This window comes from Larimichthys crocea, chromosome XII (genome assembly GCF_000972845.2).
Source record: "Larimichthys crocea isolate SSNF chromosome XII, L_crocea_2.0, whole genome shotgun sequence".
Classification (NCBI taxonomy): Eukaryota; Metazoa; Chordata; class Actinopteri; family Sciaenidae; genus Larimichthys; species Larimichthys crocea.
Window position 1 is genome coordinate 12,345,836 of NC_040022.1, and position 23,459 is coordinate 12,369,294.

General features: G+C 44.3%; 1 protein-coding gene across 9 annotated transcripts in view; it reads left to right on the forward strand.

Moving 5' to 3' along the window:
* Positions 1-23,419, forward strand: part of caskin1 (CASK interacting protein 1) — a 109,535-nt gene extending 86,116 nt beyond the window's left edge. For 3 of the 9 annotated variants that reach the window (XM_027284900.1, XM_027284907.1, XM_027284903.1), the window contains 13 exons: positions 1,641-1,745; positions 2,530-2,648; positions 6,565-6,646; positions 7,071-7,183; positions 10,793-10,903; positions 13,045-13,146; positions 13,254-13,392; positions 13,504-13,647; positions 13,788-15,016; positions 15,112-15,414; positions 15,668-16,274; positions 16,730-17,216; positions 18,798-23,419. In XM_027284900.1, coding sequence (XP_027140701.1) covers positions 1,641-1,745; positions 2,530-2,648; positions 6,565-6,646; positions 7,071-7,183; positions 10,793-10,903; positions 13,045-13,146; positions 13,254-13,392; positions 13,504-13,647; positions 13,788-15,016; positions 15,112-15,414; positions 15,668-16,274; positions 16,730-17,216; positions 18,798-18,894 — 3,638 coding nt within the window. In that variant the 3' untranslated portion in view covers positions 18,895-23,419. The remainder of the gene's footprint in view (positions 1-1,640; positions 1,746-2,529; positions 2,649-6,564; positions 6,647-7,070; positions 7,184-10,792; positions 10,904-13,044; positions 13,147-13,253; positions 13,393-13,503; positions 13,648-13,787; positions 15,017-15,111; positions 15,415-15,667; positions 16,275-16,729; positions 17,217-18,797) is intronic. The other 6 variants (XM_027284904.1, XM_027284908.1, XM_027284902.1 and 3 more) reach the window with 5 other exon arrangements.
* Positions 23,420-23,459: the final 40 nt, after the last annotated feature.

Below are 23,459 nucleotides of genomic sequence, written 5' to 3' on the forward strand. Positions count from 1 at the left end.
AAAATGTCACCCAGGATGTTTTGCAGGTAAGATATTCACTGACTGTAAACTGTAAACTCTCTACTCTGTGAATGGGAGCCTTCACTGGACACCATTTTGTTCCCTCCAGGAGAATCTAACCCTTTAGACAGATTTCCGGTCATGCAGTGAGCCCAAAAATGAAGCAGCACCCAAATAAAGTCAAATATAACGCCATCACTCATAACTACAGTACAGTCAAGTTCGTAGACTTGATCACATTGGTTGAAAACAGCACATTTTGAACTCAGAAATGTCAAATCAAAGGCTGCTCACTCCTTTGTTTGAGGTCACTTGGAGGGATGCAAAATGTCCACAAGAAGGAGCTGCAACATTACATGAAAGCAAATGGAACGTTTTGATGTGTGTGTTTCTCTGGAGCACTGTTGGCTTACACATATAAACCATTTATTAACCCTTAAGTTGGTTATAATGGTTTATCACACTCTCCAAATGCACTACAGCAGCCCCATTCTGACACTGCTTACATATATAATCACACACGTATGGATGCATTATATATGTATGTGTATGTACATTATGGCATATATGTGTATATACACAGATATACATGTTATGGATTTATTTATGTACTATGGGTATATAAATGTTTTCATATATCTATATATATATATGCTGTATTTTTTCTGTGTGTGTGTGTGTGTGTGTGTGTGTGCGTGTGTGTGAGCATGAAAGTGTGGAGTGTAAGTGAGTGTGAAACTTCTATATGCTTTTAAAAAAAAACCTCCCTTATCCGCCTTTACTCCATCACCCTGCTCTCCTACTGGCCCCTCTGTAATATTTGTCTTTTTCGCGAATAAGTTTGGAATATAGTTATATATACCCCGCTTCTTTTTTCTAAAACTATCAAGCAGATTACAACGCCTGTAGTGTGTCAGTCGTTAGTGAAGTGAGGAACAAATATGTAGCATTGACAGACAAACTAACTCTAAATACCATACTGTAAATGTCCTGTAAACTTATTTTCAATTTCTTTACACCAGTCGTGTAATCATAGTATCAAATTCAGGTTTAGGGATACATAAAAGCTAACATTAGCCTAGCATTAAAGCTACACTAATCAATATTTTTTTTATGAAGAATGCATCAAATGACTGTGTAATATAAAGTAGTGATAAAGCCAAGGAGACTTACTGAGTTCACCTCAGCTCTATAGAGATTTTTAGCCTCTTTTAGCCATCTGTTTTGGCTTTACGGCTCACAGCTTTACCTATAGCGCCAAACAACCGACAGGTTAGCAACTAGCTGGTGAACATAGCAGCTAAAGCTAATTTAGCAGCTAGTGTTAAATATTTTTCTCATGACATGAGCAAAACAGGAGAGCGAATACTAAACTTATGTTCACACAACTTTAGATTAATGCTACTGCTAATGTTGCACCATGTGTGCCAAAAGTGTGAAAGGCAACATGTTAGCTTTATATATATATATATATATATAGTATCTATATAATCTATAATAACTTTCTCCGGTCTCACTTTCGCTTGTATTTTCAGCTTGTTGCTGCTTCAAATGCAATTTTTTTAAGGCAAAAAGGTAGAAGTGCTTCTAAGGCCAGTTTAGGGTCGGTTAGCGGCTAACAGTGGTGTTCTGTGTTAAAGGTTGTCGCGGCTCAGAGGCAAGTCCTCACAGCTCTCCCACCCCATCCAGTGGGCCCCATGGAGGCTCCAACGAAGAGATCTGGGTACTGCGCAAGCCCGTGGCAGGTAACTAAGCCGCGCTGCGCTGAGCCCTCAATCCCTGACTCCTTAAACTCTAACCGGAGGGGTCAAACAGTATCTGACGCCCGTTCAAAAAAGAAAGGCTTTTCTGCCTGTCATCGCCTAAATATATCCATCCATTTATCTGAGCTGAAAATTATGTTTGAAGGCTTTCAGATACTCTTTGACCTGCTCCTGACAGCCCCCCATGTCCTGCTTCCCCCCTCCATCTAAAGCTCAGCCGAACTCAGTGGCCTCATGTGTAGGACTGCAGCCATCTGCATCGGTCTACAGTCTGTGTGTCTTTCCAGCTGGATGCATGGAGATGGCTGGAGAGAGAGAGAGAGAGAGAGAGAGAGAGAGAGAGAGAGAGAGAGAGAGAGAGAGGGGGGAAAAAATGTGTGCGTCTGTGTGTGAAAGCGAAAGTTTTGTCTTGTTTACTCCACTCCTGTTGCTCAGTCGTCCGTCACCCTGTCTGTCCGTCTGTCCATCCAACCACACGCTGCCCAGTGCATTTCAATGGAGAGTCACACCTGTTACCACGCTGCTTTGGATACCAGCTAAACCACTCAATGTGTGTGTGCCTGTGTGTGTGTGTGCGTGTGTGTGTGTGTGTGTGTCTATGTGTGTGCGTGTGTGTGATTGTATACGTTCATCTGTTTGTTGCATGTGTGCATTTCTATGCACAAAATCTATACATATTGTTTGGGCGGTTGCATGTGTGTTTGAATGAATGTGTGTTATTGTGCATGTGTGTATGTGTGTGCGCGTGTGTATGTGTGTGTTGCAGGTGGAGACCGCAGCAGTGTGGGTAGTTCAGGCAGTGTGACCAGTGTGAGGTCATCAGGCAGCGGTCAGAGTGCGGGCAGTGCAGCACACATCCTCCATGCACAGGCTGAGGGGGTGAAGGTAAGAAACACACATACAAATGCAAGTGTGTGTGTACACACACTGCAGCTTCGTTTTGTTGTGTTAGTTCATGTATGTAGTCTTAGAACTCAGACTACACTAAGGTCTTGCATTGAATAAGTGAGTATTATGTAATATAATCGAGCGTTCACAAAGACAAGGGCAATTGGTGCAATATTATTATTGTCAATTAACTGCGTTTTCCACAGAAGCCATCTTGACATGTTAGTAGGTAAACACAGGTGTTCCCAGTGATACTAACTAAGGCTCCATTCCATTCAGGTCAAACAGAGTCAGGCTGTGGTGCATGTTGGCTCACTGCAAAGTCTCTGCTGCAATAAATGGAACAGAGCCTTAATTAATATCATGCATTGAACCAAGCAACAAATAGCGGAAATAAAGCCAATTATGTGGAAGTGCTTAAAACTGCAGTTCCTCTTCTCGTCCACTTGAGGCTGGCTCCAGAAGTGAGTCAGTCTCCATAAGTTCCCATATTAAAAATTTCCCCGTTCATGACAACTGTACTGACGGTGAATTTATATACAATTCACCTGTTCAAATGATATAAAGGCTTAAAGTTATGTATAACTAAGAGTGTGGATGCTTTGATTGACAGGTGGGTGTTAGAGCACACAGGTGTCATTTGGCCTACCGATGATCCATGTCTTTACTGATGTTTAGATTAGACTTGAGGTGAAAGAAGCAGGACTACAAACATGGCAGCTGCAGCGTCACTCATGCTCTGTCCAGTCTTTATACTGATATCACAGTGAACCTAATATGTCTATACTAGACCATATAGTGGGAACTGGTGGGAAATACTTGTACTTCACCTCGGTATTTACATTTTATACTACATCATAATATACATTATACTTCTACTTTACCGCATTTCAGAAGTAAATACTGAACTTTACTCACCACTAAATGAGTCTGGCAGCTGCAGATACTGGTTACTAAAACAAATCCACTGCAGTGGATCCTCTGCTTGTAATTTAGTATTTTTCACTCTCGAATCTAAGGAATTTTACAGAAAATGTTTACTATACAATAGCACAACACTATTTATTATTTATTTATGATTTCAACACTCTATCTTTCTATCACTCAGCTTCATCAGGACTGCGTGGGTGTGTTTTGACCAGATTTGATTGGCATTAAAATCAAACTACCCCACGACTGTCATCACATTTTGATACACACGTCGCATCGCAGTGATTCCCACCCACTCCAAACTAGTCAAGAGAGCACAGAGGATATAGAGAAAATAAAGAAAGCTGGCATATGATTTGATCAGAATTCTTCTGACTGTGTCTGAAAATATGTTCATGTCAGAGTCCATCGCTCTAAGTGAGAAGCAGAATGAGAACATGGGTTTTCAAGAATAATTCCACCAGTGATGAATAATGAATGAATACACTGTATACTTGTTTAAATGGAGCACTGCTTTCAAAGGAATTCCTATTTACCCTATAATTAGTATAAAATTATACAGAGTCATTCTTCCTGGGAATCATAATTTCCTTGGGAGTTCACTGGAAAAAACGATATTAGCAAATTTTGGAGCTGCTAAATAAAGAATAACTGCTGTAAACAAAGTCAGTAAGCAAACCAAAGGGAAACCCTCTATAACTGAGTGGAGGCATATAAGAAATGCAGATGCTTTAATGCAGAACTTGATGGGTGACAGGATGGTGGAGACTATAGAAATGATATGAATCACATGCTTTGGCCTGTGCACTTACCATGTCTCATTGTATACACTTAAAGAATGAACAGTGCATGCTCACACTCATCACTCATCCTTACACTTTAACACACGCATACATATTATATATTCACAGTACAACCTCAGAGACCGGACGTGTTCTCGGTCTTAGCTGTCTCTCACCGTGGTTATTTACTCATAAAAACAGCCACAGCTGTACGTCGTATATTTTCAGCAAGCGTCCTGTTAAGAAACTGCAAGTGAGACACTTTTTAAACCTGCTGAAACATCCACACAGCAAAATTAGACCCAACCGCGCGGTAGCATCCGTCTTCTTCCGCGTCTCACTCTGTTCACTTCTCCAGCACTAGTCAGATTTTCTTTATTGCAGCGCTGCAGGAGCAACGTTTAAATGTGATTAATGTAGCACCAGTCAGCGTCCATATTTTTTCCCCTGGCAGACTTTCCGATAAAGATCGATCTCATCTGAGATGACGAGCTTTTAGAATTGGCATTTTTTTGTTTCTTAATGAAAAGGCCAAAAAAGACAATCCAACCAATTTACTTTTTTCTTGCTAAGCGAAGACTTCAGTAACGACATCACTGTCCCCTGAGGGCCACCGTAGGTGATTCATTTGGGAATATAAAATAGAGTTTGCTAGTCATGCAGCCTGAAGCATTAGGTAATATATCAGTATGATTTACAGTAGAGCAGGCAGCAATTTATTGTCAGTGTGCATGAGTTATGTTAAAGCAAGACTATGAAACATTTAAAAGAGGAAACAACACATTCATCGGAACAGTTAGATTAATTAGTCATAAAACACACCCTCACTCAAATCAATACACTGAGGAGTTTTAGCACTACAGCCTTACTTGGTCTAGTATGACCAGTAGTTTAATAAACACAATTAAATAAACAAAATCTCATTAAAGCGGCCTAAATTAACATTTTTGCATTAATTATAGACCAAATGTAACATTACATTTACATTTAGTCTTTTAGCAGACGCTTTATCCAAAGCGACTTACTAACTGGACATGTTAGTGCAGAAATAAGTACTGTGACAGTACTAGATCCAGTTGTTGGTAGTGTTGGAGAGGAGGTCCTCTCTGAAGAGCTGGAGGTCTTCAGGAGTTTAGAAGTAGAGAGGGACGCTCCTGATCTGGTAGGAACTGGTAGGACGTTCCACCAACGGGAAACAACAGACGAGAAAAGTTTGGATTGCCTTGAGCGATCAGGTGTCAGGCATCGTTCAATGGAGGTGCGCAATGGTTATGAGATAACATATGTCTGTACAAGGGTATTTAAGTAGTTAGGTGCCATACCAGAGACTACTTTGTAGTCAGCATTAGCGACTTGAATTTAATGTGGGCTGCTACAGGTAGCCAGTGGAGCTCAATGAGCAGCAGGGTAACATGTGACCTTTTGGATTGACTGAAAACCAGACGCACCACCACGTTCTGGATCATCTGGAGAAGTTTCACAGTGAAGGCTGGGAGACCCGTCAGTAGGGTGGTACAGTAATCTAGTCTTGAGATGACCACAGCTTATATTAGTAGTTGTGCAGCACGTTGAGTTAGGTAAGGCCTGATTTTTCTGATGTTCTGAAGCTTCTCACCAGATGTTGATGTCGTGGTGTATAGTAGGTTTGGCTGGGAGGACCAGCAGTTCAGTTTTAGAGAAGTTCAGCTGGAGGTGATGTGCCTTCATACATGTGGAGATATCTGAGAGGCAAACAGAGACCTATGCAGAGACAGAGGAGTCGTCTTGGCGTCTAATGTGTAACATGAAAAAGCAACACAAATAACACACAATAACCCCCATTATAAACAAAAGCACAACTCAAACTCACTAGCTAGTGGAGACCAAAAACAAACAGAGCGGACAGGGAATGAATATTAGATTTGTGGCAAGAAACTTGACTTCAAATGAATGCTAATGCTGCTGATGCGTAATTATGCAGCAGGTAGCTTAGAAGATACAGGTAAATGAAAGAAGAGGGTGTTATGGGTAACTGTAGGCTGCAAAGGCACCCAAACATATCCATTCACCTCAAGAAATTTCATTCTCAACACGTTACAACAACTTCAAATGTTTTCAGGAATTGTCGCTGCTTTAATGCAACAGAATGTTAGTTTCCACACGCCTGTTCACTTGGATGCGTTCATGTTTATGTGCTCTTCCTTGTGTTTGTGTATTTGCAGCTTCTTGCTACAGTCTTGTCCCAGTCTGCCAAAGCCAAGGAGCATCTCCTGGAGCAATCCAAGTCTGTGGAGCAGCCTCCAGGTAGGACTGAACTTGAAGTGAAACTGGTGAGGAGGACAGGAAGAGGAATGTTTGAAATAGAGAAAAAAGGATTAAAACCAGGAAGACAGGGAGTCAGCTTAGAAAAATAAGAGTCATGATTCACTGGTCTTTTAACACATGACATTATATCACACACATACACACACACATGCGCTTATAGACACACTCTTGGCTGCTCTAACAGACAGATGGCCAAGGCAGGGGATGTAGGAGGAAACATAGAAGGGTATGATTGGTTAAAAAGGCTTATTATATCTTGGAATGCTCAAATTTGATTGGCTCAGAAGCAGCGAAGGAATGGAGAGGTCAGTCTGGAACCGAAGTGAACTCATCTGTTGATCGAGCAGAAGTTTACAGCAATATGGGTGACAAGCTTCAAACTGGCCAATGGTGTCTGTCCCAGCAGGCTCAGCCGGCTCCTCTCGGACATCGAGCCAATCGGGCTGTCCACTCCATGAAGCGCCGCCTTACGAAGCCACAGCAACCAGGAAGGGGGAGGGCCCAGGAGAGGGGAAGGTAGGACAGTCCCAAACTCCCACAGATTCAGTCTTCTCTCCCTCTTCCACACAAACATAACAGTCACCACCATCAACATCTAACTGCAGCATGATGAGAACGTAGCTCGTCAGTTGCCTCAACCACAAACCCTCTCTCTCTCTCTCACACACACACACACACACACAAATACACACACACACCAAGATGTCTCAAAGGTTTCTCTCACAACTGGCCTCATCCGTGCTGCGAGTGTTCGGATGCAGCCACGACACGGTGAGTGTGTGAATGGAAGATCTCCGGCTTGATCTCGCACGAATCTGTGAACGAGAAATCTGTGTGAGTGTGTGTGAGTGTGTGTGTGTGAATCCTGTCCTTCTCTTGTTTATCTGCTACCTGCTATCCATCATTCTTCACTTCTTTAGTTGCAGCTTCTCTTCTTCCATTGCAGTATTTTTCTTCTTTTGCAGAGATAACTGTCTCTTAATTGACGGTCAGTAGATGCGCCTCAGGCAAGGATAACTCTAGTTGTCTAGTTGTGATAGCGGTGTGTATGTGTGTGTGTGTGTGTTTGTGTGTGTGTGTGTTTGTGTGTGTGTGTGTGTGTGCTGGCAGGTGCCCAGCAGTGTGCATGTCGTGGGCGGACTAACTCGGCACAAGAAGTGTGAAATATGAGCTTGCACCATGTACAGTAAGCTTTTATTTACTGTAGGGTGTGTGTGTGTGTGTGTGTGCGTGTGTGTGTGTGTGTGTGTGTGTGTGCATGCGTGTTTTGTTTGCAAAGGTGTGTGGGCCCACATATAAGTCCATATCTCATTGTGTAATAATTTCAAGCTTGATAAACCAATGAGCATATTTAAATAGCAGGTGGTCGTGGTGGTTGTGTGTGCATCGCTTGCCTACAGTGTGTGTGTGTGTGTGTGTGTGCTGTCATATACTGTAAGCCATGTTCTCAGAGCCATCTGTTAGCTGCAGTCGTGATTCTTCAGCACCCATCGTCCTAATATTTCTTTCACCAGCGTTAAAGATGGGAGGGGAAACCAATCAGCTTTGAGGGGCAGGGTGGAGGAGGAGGAGGAGGAGGAAGAGGGTCTCAGGGAAAGATGGAGAAGAGATGAAGAGGAGAGAATAGAGAAAGAGGAATGTGGGACTTTAAAGACAAACAGTGCGTGGGAAGTCATGCAGTGGTTTTACAGTTACAGTCAGCACTGTAGTTCTACTTCCTGCTGTCGCCAGGCAGCATTTAGACTCAGACCCTGCAGCTAATCAACCACTAACCAGACTGTACATGTGTGGCCTTACAGCTGATCTGGAACCAGTTATTCATGAACCCATTTCTAATTTGTGTGTAAGTCCTTCCTGAGTGTCCTAGTTAATACTGGGTGTTTATAAAATATATTATTAATACTTTAAATGGCTATAATCAATATTATTGAACTATGTATCTTGATAGCGTGAAAGGCAGATGAATTATCATGTGAATCTGCAGCTTCACTGAGCTTCACAGTGACTTCAGCTCGTTGTTTAGCTGTCCGCTCTGCAACTTTACTGTTCTGGTTCACTCTCACGTCCTTGTAGAGTCAATTTCAGCCTCAGCAGGGAGACACTTTCAGTGCAAACGCTCTAAATGATCCCTGTCCACCACCTGCACAGCACCAAACAGCTAAATATATAGACGCCCCATTGGCTTATATGACTGGCTGTCTTTTTCTATTATTTTTAATCTTTTAACTATTATTGAAATGTTCTTTGTGTTGTTTTATGACCATGAAGAAGGCTACTAGCTGAAATATGTTGGTCTGACATTAAATATACACAACTGTACCCAAACAGCAGACAGACACAGTTAGCAGCTTAGCACAGCTAGCACAGATATTTTTCTCAGAGCTAAAAAAACAAAATGAACACTGGATGAACATTTGTCAGTTGGACAGAATTATGTCTCTAAATGGAATGATAATGTCTCTACATAAATGCTTTAGGAAAATTAGCAACTGTTTGCTAACACATCTCAGTGTTGACTTGAAACTTGACTTTTTCCTGTCCTCAAGTTGAAATCCTCTGCATGCAGTCATAACTTAGTATTACTTATTTGTAGTCATGTCGGATACATTGATCATATTTCATAGTACCTCTTTGAATCTAACACTACCTTTGTCTGTTGGTTCAGTTAGCGACGCAGCAGTTAGCTGGTGTAAATAGCTGAATTGGTAATGACTAATCTTGACAGCTTGAGTGGTGCAAATCTTTCATTTTAATTTAGAGATGTGTGAAGCTCCGCTGAACATTTATTTTAATAGGGCTCAGTTTCAATTCAATAGCAGGTGGAACCTGCTCCAGGCTAATTAGGTTTCTAACATCACCTTTAGCTGACAGGGAGGCTTTTTATATATAGCTCTACAGCTATATGTAAGAAACGGCTATAGAGTGTGTGCATTTAGCTTCAAGCCACACTGAAGACACTTGAAGCACATTTTTTAGGCTCATCTACAGAAGATCTTTAAGAGTAGTTATATAGTTATAGCTAGTTAGTTATATATATAGGGTTGCCAAATTCCAGGAATTTTCAAAGTTGGAAACTTTCCATGGGAATTTATGGGAATTAACAGGAATAAACCAGGAATTTACCAAAATTGAAGGTTGGCCCTTATCAGGGACCTTAAATATAGTTTTTTTTTCATAAGCTTGACTAAAACAACCAGGTACACTTGAATATCTGCTATTCTTCAATCACATGCACATAGAACACTGCTTACTGCAGGGCTACTGAGGCCATGCCCCCTACCTGCACAGGTGATTTCTGTACCTGGACCACACTTTAGAGCCCAGAGCACTGCTTATGACAAAACAAAATGTTTATATTTATGTTTGGATATGATACAGTTTGTTTAAATTACTCCCAATTTACAGACAATTTCCATGAATTAAGTTTCCGATTTGGAATATTCCCAAAATTCCAAATAACTGTAAATTTACTGGAAACTTTCCACCCCTTTGCAACCCTGTATATTCCTGGGATTGCTCAGGTAGGGCAGGTGGTATATGTTTTTTTTTTAGATATTAACATTAGAAAAAACACAGCTACAATAAACAATTAACAGCTCGGGTTTTGTCGTTTGTTTGCATTTTGGACCAACATCTGATGAACATTAAGTCTGTAGAACTGTGAGGAATATTTGATGAAAGAGTTTTCCTGTGGACAAGTGTGTGATGATGAGTGTGTCTGAGATCTGTCTTTTAGAGTTGTGACCACACTGATACAGTGTTTTGGAGCCTTCCTATTTATCTTTCCTGCTGATAATCTGCATCTCTCTGTAGCCTTTGATAGACTGTAGGCAGGGCCTTTCTGCTTCCTACCTTTAGCCTGGTTTTCACTACAGGGCCAAGCAGAGCTAACATGGGCTAATTTATTGACTTTAACTGGGTTATAATGCCACTGAATCACTATAATCATCCATTAATGTAGAAGTATTTGTCTTTGTGGCATGAATTATATGATGAATTATGATGAATACCTCCTTGCTACAGTATCTAAACTGTGACCCTGTTTGGCCCTGCTGAGAAAAAGTGGCTGTTGAAGAAGCAGACACGGAGCCAGTGACAGCATGCCCCCTGTCTTCTCTCCCGTAGAGCTCAGAGGCCGTTGTCCAATGGCTGAGCGACTTTCAGCTGCAGGTCTACGCTCCAAACTTCCTGGGCGCTGGGTATGACTTGCCCACCATTAGCCGAATGACCCCGGAGGTAAGGCAAACTGACCCCTGAACCCCAGAGAGGTCACAGGCACCTCCAAGGACCACAATGGAAACAAGTCTGCGTGACTTTGATTTGTGGTGTCCTTGATGTTTTCAAGATGCATGTACATCATTTCCTTTAAGAATCCTCAATGAGCACAATGAAACTACAACAATCTCTGCTCACCTCTCACTGCCTCCTTATCCAAACCTTCACCTCTCACTCCAATGTTTGTTAGATATCCACTTGATCTCTTTTAAAATAATGTTCTGGGTCCCAAAACTGCACAATATACAAAAATATTATGGTCATGTCTATGCTAATGATGCAGTTACGTTTTTAAATGCAGCATTGAGCATAAACAAAGCATCCCATTACACGTCTGCCAAGTTGATGGATTAGAGTTGGACCACGTCTACTTTAGTTCAAAAAGAAAACACGCCTGTAGAGTCTAAGCAAAGCTAAGCTAAGCTACTGACTGTAGCTTTATATTTACTGAACAGGCGTGCCAGTGGAATCGTGTAACTCGTAAAGAAACAAGATGTTCCAAAACTGTTCCTGAAAAAACTGTACATTTCAAATAACCTTGAGAAAAGTGAAACATAAAAGCCTGATAATATAATTTGCACGATATACACTGCATGTCAGAAATGTACTGTAAAGGTAAGTTACATCTTAAATTATTCACATGAAATTAAACAAAATGACAATAATATATAAGCTTAGATAGACAATCAGTTAGCTCTGACAATCTGAGAGCATGTTAGCTGCAGAGCAAGAAACAGTGGAAAGCAGACGTGCTGGGCAAAAGCATCTAAAGACGTTGGTGAGACTAAACCAGATCTGAAAACACAGTAAATATATTAGTTAGTTAGTCTTAGTTAAGTGGCCGGAACACGACTCAAAAGGCTGTTAGCAGGCAAACGTTTGTTAACATGTCGCCATTAAAAGATAAGATTGTTGCGTTACTGTACAGTCTTTGAGTATTTTTGTCCCACTGTGTGGTTTTAGGAGTTTTAAAGACATGGACCTTTACCACATACAGAGGTCTATTGAAAAATGCTATTGAGTTGCATTATGGGAAATGTAGGATCAAAGTGAAAAGTCAGAACACCTCAGACTCCGCTGCTTCGATTTTGACTTTCAAACTGTATGACGTAGTAACACTGCACCTTTAAATGTTTAGATTTTCATTTAGTGTAAATGAGAGTTCACATCTTTATATTGCATGTTATATTTGAAGTGATACTCTTTTACATAACTGCATCATATGTTCAAATGGCACAAGAAATGCATTCTAAATAACAAACTGTAGCAAAATCAGAAAACTAAATAAAGTGCAGAATTCAAAAATAGGCTCCACGCACGACCTCCTGACCCTCCCATCACCTCCAGCACTGCTGCTGCTGCTGCCTGCTCAGGGACTCGGCGGACGCTTTTTGCCGTGTTCGCCTACGTACAAATAATTTACAGCATACATAAATTATTTGTATACACACCTACACTGTGAGGCTGTGCATGCAGAGCCGAGCTGGCCTAAAGAGGGGTTTGTTTATCAGAGATGTGTCGTAGAATCCAGGCCTCTCCTACTGCGTGTGTGTCGCATCTGAATATGAGTTATGAAACTGTGTGTGGTGAGTGTGTGTGTGTGTTTGTAAGTGTGTTCTTGTAAGTCCACCACAACTACCGCTGAAATACACAGAGACCAGGGTAAACGAACAAGAAGATTCGTTCGTTAATTAAAACTCCAATAAATCTGCACAGTAGAACTTTACCTTCACATTGTTTGTGTTAAAGTCTGAGCTTGTTCACGAATGACAGAAATATGAAATATGAAGAGATGAACTGAAATGATATGACAGAGAATCTGCTTCCTCTTCACTGCAGACATTTGCTTTTGCTTTCTTTGCTTTTCTTTTCAGACATTTACATTTCTGCTCTGTTCTCCTCAACTGGCAGAAGCTTTCATTAGATGTCACGCCGTCACTTGTTTCTTTGTGTTGCAAGTTTTAGTGTGTGTGTGTGTGAGAGAGAGAGAGAGAGAGAGAGACTGCTGGAGAGAGTTTAGTCAATTTGTGGAGGAAAAGCCTGAACATGCCACTACTGTATCTCACTTGTATGTGTGTGTGTTTTCTTGTGTGTGTGTGAAGGATCTCACAGCGATCGGAATAACTAAACCAGGTCACAGAAAGAAGATGACATCAGAGATTAACAAGCTGAGTGTCACGGAGTGGCTGCCTGAGCAGAAACCTGTGAGTAACATTCAACACGCACATCAACACCACCATTCAGTGACCAAGCTACCATTATCAGTGTTGGCCAGCTTGGTTGAGCGCTCGTGTTTCTCGCGTTCCTATAGGCCAATCTAGGAGAGTGGCTGTCTGCTATTGGTCTAAGCCAGTACCACCAGGTGTTAGTGCAGAACGGTTACGAGAATATCGAGTTCATCACCGACATCACCTGGGAGGACCTGCAGGAAATAGGCATCACCAAACTGGGTAAGACATACACATAAATCCATCAGAACATGTGACCATGATAGCTACGGTATCTCTGGAGTCTGCATGTCATCAGGATTCACCAGCACAGACATCTTTCAAATGTTTCAGGCCACCAGAAGAAGCTGATGCTGGCGGTGAAGCGGCTGGCCGAAATGCAGCGCAGTTCAGAAGGGCGGGGCTCCCTCCGAAAGAAGCCGCCGCCAATCACGCAGCAGCAGGAAGTCATGTCTATGGACAGCCCGCCTCCAGACGGTGAGCTAACAGAGCAAGGTCATGGATGGCTTATCGAATGCCATGTGTCAGTGGTCAAACATTTTGCAGTACGCTCATGAGCTCCTGTGATATTAAGAATAATTTTCATATTAATCTGAGGTCTTTCTCTCTGTATGCAGAGCTCATGTCTCCAAAGATGAGCACCTTCCAGGACAGCGAGCTGAGCACCGAGCTGCAGAGTGCCATGACACAGCCGGGGCAGGAGGTCAGCAAAGCTCAGAGGACACGCAACCTCAGCAAAGACCATGACGAGGTAATAGGAGGAGGAGGTGGAGGTGGTGGAGGAGGAGGTGGCGCTGTGCCACCGAAGAAGGAGGCGCGGACTATGAGGCAGCAGAGCAGCCAGGGAAGCACGTCCTCTCACAGAAGCAGCGCCTCCTCCCAAGGCAAACACCGTCACTCCCACTCCCACTCCCAGCCTGCGCCTCCCTACACACCCCCTCATACTCCCACCAAGACTAGGACCTCATCTTCCTCCTCCACCTCCTCCGCCCAGAGCACAGCGTCCCCGCAGGCCAAACACAAGCCGTCCCCTCCGTTCATCCAAGGGGAGAGACCTCAGTCTCCGCGATCCCATCCCCCTCAGTCTCCAACACACCGTGGAGCCCCGTGTGCCCAGCAACAGCAGCCCCAGCAACAGCAGCAGCCTCAAGTCCAGCCACAGCACCAGGCGCACCCTCAGCACCACCCACAGACGCAGGTCATGGAGGTTAGGGAGAACCAACAACCACAGGTCCCACTCCTCTGCCTCCCACCAGAGGCCGAGCTGGCTGAGGGAGAAGGAGCAGAGCCTTCAGCGCTCCAGAAGAAACGTGCCCACAGCCTCAACAGATACGCTGTCTCAGACGGCGAGTGTGACGAGAAACCACGTGGAGGTGGAGGAGGTGGAGAAGGAGAAGCAGAGGTAGCGGGATGTCAGGGCCCTGCCGTCGCCAGACCGGAAGGAGGTAAATACGCCACGGTGACCCACCGCGTCAGCCGCAGCCACTCCGTCCGCAACCAGGAGAAGAACGCAAACCGCAACCAGACGCAGTCCTTCGCTCTGCGGCAGAAGAAAAAAGGCCCGCCGCCTCCACCGCCCAAGCGCTCCAGCTCTGCCATCTCCAGCTCCAACTCCAACCTGACGGACGCCACCAACGCACAGCCGCACACGCACACCACCACAGGAGGGATGCTGGACGTGCCTTACCACCAACAGCGGCGGGCCAGCGACCTGGGAGTGTCCGTGGAGGCAGGCGCTGTGGAGACGAGCAGTGTGGGAAGTGTGAGGAGCATCGCCGCCATGCTGGAGTTGTCATCTATAGGGGGTGGACCAAAAGGCAAGGCGCTGCAGAAGAACTTCCTGCAGGTAAAACACTTTGCATGACTCATTCTAGATAATTCTGTCATGCAGTTAATGAGCTAAAGCACAATCAACCAATCGTGTTGTTGTGTGTTCACCAGGTGGGGAAAACACGAGATGCCATCGGTTTGGACGGTGAAGTAGTGAACCGACGACGGACCATCAGCGGCCCTGTCACCGAGCTGGTGGCAGCTGCCAGACGTGAACAGCCAACTCCCTCTGCGTTCCCCCCTCCAACCATTCAACCTGAGACCTCCCCCATCACCGTAAATTCTCCGACACCCCCTCCGTCTTCGCCTCACCCCAGCTCGGGAGGCAGCGGCAGTTCATCTGAGAACCTGCCGTTTGCAGAGGAGGGAAGCCTGACCATCCGCCGGCAGGGTCGAGGAGAAGGAGAAGGACAGGTAGCTATCTATATACATGTTTGTCTATCTATCTATCTATCTATCTATCTATCTATCTATCTATCTATCTATCTATCTATCTATCTATGTAATGTAATGTGCTAAAATCAGCTTGCTGCTAATGTATTTTAACTCATATTCAGCTTCTGTGCTCTGTAAGCTTTATATGTGTTGTCTTTTTATCTGTGTCATTGTTTTTTGACTGTTTGTGCAACAATAACCTCTTGTCATGAATGTATGAATTTCCCGTTAGTGTGTATTTTGTGTTTGTCTGCAGGGTGACGGCGAGGGTCACCATGGAGACGGGGGTTACACGCCAGAGGACATCTCCAGGGTTGAGGGCACGGCGACCTTAAAGCGACGGCCCCGCAGCTCCAAGTCCCACCCCAATGGCTCCGACTTCACCCTCCAAGAGTCGTCCACCGTCAAACGACGGCCCAAGAGCCGCGACAAGGAGCCCGAGGGCTTCGCGGAGATGGCCGCAGCTAACGGAGAGCCCGTGGCGACTGGGCAACCGAACACCACGCAGCCAGTACCCTACCAGAACGGCACGGCCACCGTGAAACGCCGCCCGGTGTCTGATGCCGGAGTGACAGAGCAGCCGCAACCGCAACCTCAACCTCAACCCCAATATCAACCTCAACCTCAACCACAAGTGACTGCTCCTCCTCGCAGGGACAGTTTGGACCAAGGGGCTCCAATGAGCAATGAGGGAGGTCCAGTCAGGAAACCAAAGCCTCCAGTCTCCCCGAAGCCTGTTGTGGCACAGATAAAGAGACAGGGAGGCCCGCCAACACCTCCACACCCTGCCGCCAACAAGAGAGTCCCCCTGCCTGGCCCCGGGACACCTGGAAGCCCAGGTACTCACATGCTGTATTTGTCTGGTTGTATTGGTGAGGGCTAGGATTAGGTTAGGAAAATCACAGTCCAAGGTATTTTTGTGAAATACCCCCACTGGAAGGTGGGGCAAAAACCTGCTGTCATAAAGCGCAATGAGCCATGATGATGGCCGATGGTGTCAGTATGCTTGAAGCGAACCTGTTTCAAGCATACCAGCACCTTTACCATGAATACGTCAGAGGACACAAAGTATCCATGGTGTGAATACTGTGTGAACTGTACCTTGCTAATCACCGTGCGACGTATGCATCAATGGCGGATTGTTGATTTTTAGACAAATGAGTGGGAAACCCTGTGTTTGAAGTATAGTGCCCTCTAGTGTAACAAGACTTAAGAGCAGCTAATTAGAGCATTGATAATGACGATACAGAAGCCTGTCAGTGATCCAGCCATGCTCTTTTTTCTCTTTCTGTAGTGGAAGGAAAGAAGATCCCTCCGCCTGTCTCGCCCAAACCGGTGCCCCCGCCCACGGCGCCCAAACCAGCCAAGCTCATCCACTCCATGACCAGCCCCCCCTTCAACGACTCGGTCAAGCAACACTCTGTGGTGGCCCGACAGACCAGCTCGCCACCTTCCTTCCCCCCTTCCAACATCCCCAGCCCGCCAAACGCCAAGAGCCCGTCTTCTCAGAGCCCGCACACCCCGCAGACCCCCACCACACCACAAACACCCCAGACTCCCGCCACTCCCAGTCCGACCCCGCCACCGGTCAAGCCACCACGGTCCTCCATTGGGGGTGTGTCGGTAGATAGCGGGATGACGGGAGGCGGAGTCACAGCACCGGCCCCTGCGACGCCGGACTTTGGCGTAGATTCTTTGGTGCATCAGAAGCTGGAGGAGACGAGCGCGTCGCTGGCCGCGGCTCTGCAGGCTGTAGAGGACAAGATACTGCGGCAGGAGGAGTAAGGAGCACACACACTTCACAATGCTCTAATGCCCACACACATGCAAACATACACCAAGGATTCTACTCATGGTGGTAAACTAGTGGTAGTAATGCCACAGCAGTGAAGTCTGAAGGCGATTTGATAAGTCAGAGGATCATGGGAGTCGATCCCTTTTCTTCTTGCATCATCAGGTCAAAATTTGCATTAGTAAATGATTTTGGTTTATGACATTTAGTCATTTAGCTGATGCTTTCATTCAAAGCGACTTACAAAACAAGGAAACAATCAAGTTACAGTGTGGCAAGGATCACGGTCCAGTTGTAGAGGGGGATAGATCTATCATGTCCGGTTGTTGGTAGTGTTGGAGAGGAGGTCCTCTCTGAAGAGCTGGAGGTCTTCAGGAGGTCTCTGAAGGTAGAGAGGGACGCCCCTGATCTGGTAGGACATTCATTCATACGGTGCTGGAAAATGAAGCCAGTGTGGAAGTTTCAAAAACTGCAGTTCCTCTAACGTCCACTTGAGGCTGGCTCCAGAAGTGAGTCAGTCTCCATAAGTCCCCATGTTCAAATGTCCAACTTCACAGCAGAAATAAACATGTTTACAGCCTGGTACAAAAAACAGTTTTGGTCTCTATAGCTAATTTCCCCGTTCATGACAACTGTACTGAGGGTGAATTTATATACAACTCACCTGTTCACATTATATTAAGGCTTAAAGTTATGCAGGATTAAGAGTGTGGCCGCTTTGACTGACAGGTCCATGCCATTACAGATGGCTTTATTAGAGCACCCAGGTGTCATTCAGCCCACCTCAGGTCAGCAGATGATCCACGTCTTTGCCAATATTTAGATTAGATGGAGCAGTACATCCAACATGGCAGCAATCAGCGGCACAAAACAGCTCTGTGCATTCTTCATACTGTCGGGTGGCAGAGCCAGGCGTCGTCCATTAAAGAAGGTAACATGCTTGTATGAGGGCATTCAAGTAGGTGGGTGTAGAACCGGAGAACTCTGTAGTCAGCATTAGCGATTTGAATTTAATGTGGGCTGCTACAGGTAGCAAGTGGAGCTCAATGAGCAGCAGGGTAACATGTGACCTTTTGGATTGATTAAAATCCAGGCGTGCCGACATGTTCTGGATCATCTGAGAGTTTCACTGTGCAGTAATCGAGTAACATTCCCATCAGCCTCAGCTGTGCTGCAGTTTTTCTTAGTTTTCTTATATTGTTGGACTGCACTACAAGCATGTCGTCATCCACTGCTGAAGTTTCCAGCTTTAGGCTTTAGCCAGAGACAGCAAGAGCTGCTAAAATCTGCTAGCTGCAGCTGTCAATTGATGGTCAGTCATTAGGAATGGAAACAGGAACTGGGGGCAGCATTTAGCACATGGCGCTAACACCATGTAGCCCACACTTTGAGTGTTAGCACTGCAGATTTCCCAGCTGGTCTCTCCATCAACACACACAAATCTTTCAATTAAGATCTGAAGTGTTCCCCATCAGCTGCTTTAATGTTCTGTGTGTGTGTGTGTGTGTGTGTGTGTGTGTGGCTTTAATGTTCTGTGTGTGTGTGTGTGTGTGTGTGTGTGTGTGTTTAGCTCTGTGGCCGAGCAGAAGACCACCGTCAGCATCCTCGACGATATCGGCAGCATGTTCGATGACCTGGCCGACCAGCTGGACGCCATGTTGGAGTAACCGTAGAAAACGGTTAGCGCGTCTCCACGGCAACAGGAGTGACTCAGATGGCACAATGGGCAAACACGCCTCTCTATCTCTCTCTCTCTATCTCTCTCCTCCTCTTTCTATCGCGCTCACCCCCTCCTCACTCCTCCTGCCGTCCATCCATCACCACTCTGAAAAAAAAACCTCCTCTCCTCCTCCTCCTCCTCTTCCTCCTCTTCCTCTTCCTTTCATCTCCTCCTCTGCCGCTGATGATGAAAACGAGGCAGGCACGGACAGACATGAGGCAGAGAGTGCAAAGAGCGGAGGATGGATAAAGAGAGAGACACTAAAAAAAAAGGACCAAAAAAGGTGAAGAGGAGAGAAAACTACAAAAAAGAAAAAAAACAGAAGATGAAGAAAACAGAGGAGACTGCAATCAAACGTGGCTCTTTAAGAACTCCACATGGACGAACAAATAAACTAAACTAATTATGATTGAAAAACCAACTGTGTAATGAATCATAGTATGGTATGTGTACATTCTAAGCATGGAGAGTTTATATCTACTGAAAAAGTCCTGCATTAGCACAGTAATATATATAATATACCGATAAATATGAATCTAGCTCTTTGGTTTGATGTCTTGGTTCTGTGTGGAATGGTGACCTCTGGTGTTGTGACGATGTAAATGACTTGGTGGAAAGATTTTTATGTGACCAAAACGAGACTATTTTGCTCCTGAGGTGTGTGTGTGTGTGTGCCTGTGTGTATGCATGCATGTGTGTGTGTGTGTGTGTGTGTGTGTGTGTGTGTGTGTGTGTGTGTGTGTGTGTGTGTGTAAGACATGTGTGAGTGCGTGCGCTCGCTGATTGTCGGAAAAAATTCCAGGATCACGTTCAGTTTCCTTACCCTGGCTGCATCCATACACTCTGCTGCATCCTCATAATCACCCTCAGCACACACACACACAAGCACACATAGGAGAAGCACAATGACCCATGCAGCCAGCTTGCACACACACACACACACACACACGCGGGAGCCTGCACAAGATCAGTTCAACTGAAAGAAGAGGAGGGAGGGAGAAGACTGCAGTGAGGCTACAGCAGGTCGTCTGAAGACAGATGTAAGGTCCTGGAAGGAAGTTTTGGAAAGTTTTGGAGAAGGATTAAAGGGGGGTTGGAGTGCAAGGTTTTATCAAGGCGAGGTAAATGTGATAGTCAGATCAGGGTGTAGCAGCAAACTTCAGGTTTCCCCACACTCAGTCAGAATGAAATTCAATGACTGAAACATCAGTTTGTTGTTCAGAACCCTTTAAATTCATCATCCTGTCAAATTATGAACTTTATGAAGTTTAAGTAGGCCTGAGTTAATCCAGCGTTTACAGATAACCTCTCCAGTATTTGTCTCATATCCAAAATTTAAAGATCCCCTCTACAAATCAATGATTAAACCTACTACTTCTATTTCTGCTCCTTCATTGAAACATCTATGAATATGTTTATATTTTTATTCTCACCACTAGTTTAACACTGTGGGCGTGTTTCACTGTGTTCAAACTCAATGCAGTTATTTTTGTGTAAGCTAACATGAGGGCTGCCTGAGTCACAGTGGAAACACATGACAAGATCAGTAGCTGCCCCAGTACTGGTGGGTCCAGAATATATAAGATCCAGAACTTTCCTGAGTCCCCGTGTCAGGATCCCTGATCAGAATTTGGACCAAAGCCTCTCCTGACAGCTCCATGTGGACGACCGTCCTCTTCCCATCTCTTATCTCACACTCTCCTAACCACCCACTCCGTGTTGCCATGACAATCTACATCTACATACCCTCACCATCCTCATGGGCATCACCATGGTTACTACACAGTGTTGCCATGACAGTGCAGTCATGGGATAAAAAAAAACAACAAAACAAAAAAAAGTGCTAAGATGGAGCGAGTGGCGGCAGTAGAGATCTGTGAAGCTAGATGGTTTAAAGGGGCACTCCTGACATGTATTGGGGGTCCTACACTTCCCATAATGCAACTCAACAGTCTTTAATTAGACCCTTTCTTCCTGGTAGAAATCTGTCTTTCAAACTCTATGACCTCAGATTGTATGAAATTCTTAAAGTGATAAAATTATACTCAATGAAATAACCCTGATGACATCACCATGACATCATCAAGGGTATTTTTTTCAGATTGGACTCCTCCAGACTCAAAGAAAGCTGAGCTGTACTAACTGGGACGAGTAAACCGTCCTTCGTAAAGTTGATAGAGTGTCCCTTTAAGTTTCCCTCTAACCAATCACAGCCTGATCCGGTGAGCAGCAACTCAACTTGCACCGCGGCCCATGAAGAAAATCTCAGTGTCACAGTCCCACAGCGGCCACACTCCTTATGTAAATGACAAAGAATTCAGAGAATAGTTGTGGTATTTAAATTATGATCACATAGAGATTATATATATGGATATTTGCAACAAAAAAAAGAAGTGTATTTATGATGTGTGTGTCATCCTGAAGACTATTTTTCAAAGTGAACAGATCTAATCTGAGTGTTTGCTTTTCCATGCTTCAGTGGTCTGAGCTGATCAATCATTGTAGGATACCATGTCGGGATGTTTCCAGGGAGACTTTCTGTTTTTTTATTTTGATCGTGTACATGTGTCCAGGTGTGGCGATGTGTATAATAATAATAATAATGTTCAGTTTGATCATTTTTGTATTATTTTTAATGCAATGTTCCGTTTTGTTCTTTTATTTCAAACATGTGCCTTGCTTTGTGATTTTGGTCTGACTACAATACAGTAGATGGGTATGTACACTATACAGGCATCTCTCTCGCTCTCTTGTTCTCTTATTTAATATTCTGTCATAAAAAAAAGTATGCCCCCCCCACCACCACCAATGAGACGTGATATCTGAAACATGAAATCATCAGACCTATACAAAACCTGGTATGAACCAGTGTTTCACAATGCGTTCAAATGCTCACAGAAAAGTACAACATCTGGATCTCCCAGGTTAGCTATCCACATTCATGCGCAATTTTAAAGCTAGTGACATTAAAGGTAGCAATAGTACAACATATTGGGTTTAAAAATGCTCAGACTCAAATAAGAACATTGATACCATTGTCATAACATCTGTACAGTTAATATGAAGCTACATTCAGCAGCTGATTAGCCCAGCTTAAAGGTCCAGTGTGTAAGATTTGGAGCCTTTATTTTCAGAATAAGGCAGACATGGAATATAATATTCATAACTATGTTTTCATGCATGTATAATCACCTGAAAATAATAATCTTTCTGTTTTTTGTTACATAAGAATTCTCCTTTTATATCTACAGTATGAGCGGGTCCACTTTCATGAAGACCACCATGTTGAAACACTGTGTTTCTACAGTAGCCCAGAACAGACAAACTAAACACTGACTCTAGTCAGGGTCTTTAAAGTGTTGTTTCTCTTTACACTAGGAAGGTGAGGGTGATGTGAGGAGACTGCGATTAGTCCACTAGATGTAACTAGATTCTACACACTGGACCGTCTGGAAACGTGGGAAAAGCTAGCTAGCTCACAAACATACAGTTATACTACAGCTGTTAGCTGCTTCGTGTTACCAGTCCTTGTGCTAAGCTACGCTAACTAGCTGCTAGCAGTAGCTTCAAGTATATGAGAGTAGCATTAGTCTTCTCATTTAACTCTCAGGAAATTAGCATATAAGCAGATCCGCCATGTTGAACAGCTGTTCAAAGGAGATTTACTGAAAACGCACCTGATCAGTACAATTAGTTTTCATGGTTGATTCAGCTGGTACCACGTGTGTGTTAAACGTAGGTCTGTCATGTTTTTCTACACCCAGTGCGTAGTTTGAATTTCATCACTGTGTTCAGAGATACAGACGCCGACCTGATGTTTGTGTGAATTTACAAGAAGAAATGGGAGTTTAGCAGCACATGAACGCAGCATGCTAACATAGCTTCCATGGCAACTTCGCCTGATCAGATTCCGCTGACTCGGCTGCACAAAGAGGTCAAAGGTCAACTCTCGTTCCCTCACGCAATTTAACATAGCAGACATGCCCCCGACCTCCTCCTGTCCCGGCTGCAGCTCACAGTCACAGCCCTGTCACATTTTTTTTTCTGGGTCTCATTTTGGTCATCTCGTGTTGTCGGCATTACTTTGCAGTGTTCAGGGTTCTGGTGGGCATCAGGCTACACAGGTGAAATCATGTAGATGGTGAAAAAAAGAAAACAGATGGTCAGATATGTTGTGGAGCAAATGTATGTTGATTTTCTTGAAGACAAAAGCTGTTTTGATTTGATTTCCCGCCTGTGCTTATCTGAACGATACCGGACTGGTGTCTCCTCTGCTCTGCAGTGACTGTATGTGAATGCTTGAGAGGCTGTGTGTGTGTGTGTGTGTGTTATGTGTTGCTCTGCTATTGACTGTATGAAACCTGTGTGTGCGTGAGTGTGTGTGTGTTGTAGTGACTGGACAGTGGTGTGCTTGCAGTGACTGCATCTTATGGCCATCTGCTCTGAATAAATAAATGTTCTATACAAACTGATCCGTCCTCAGCCTCCTTCTTCGTGCAATGATGTGTGATT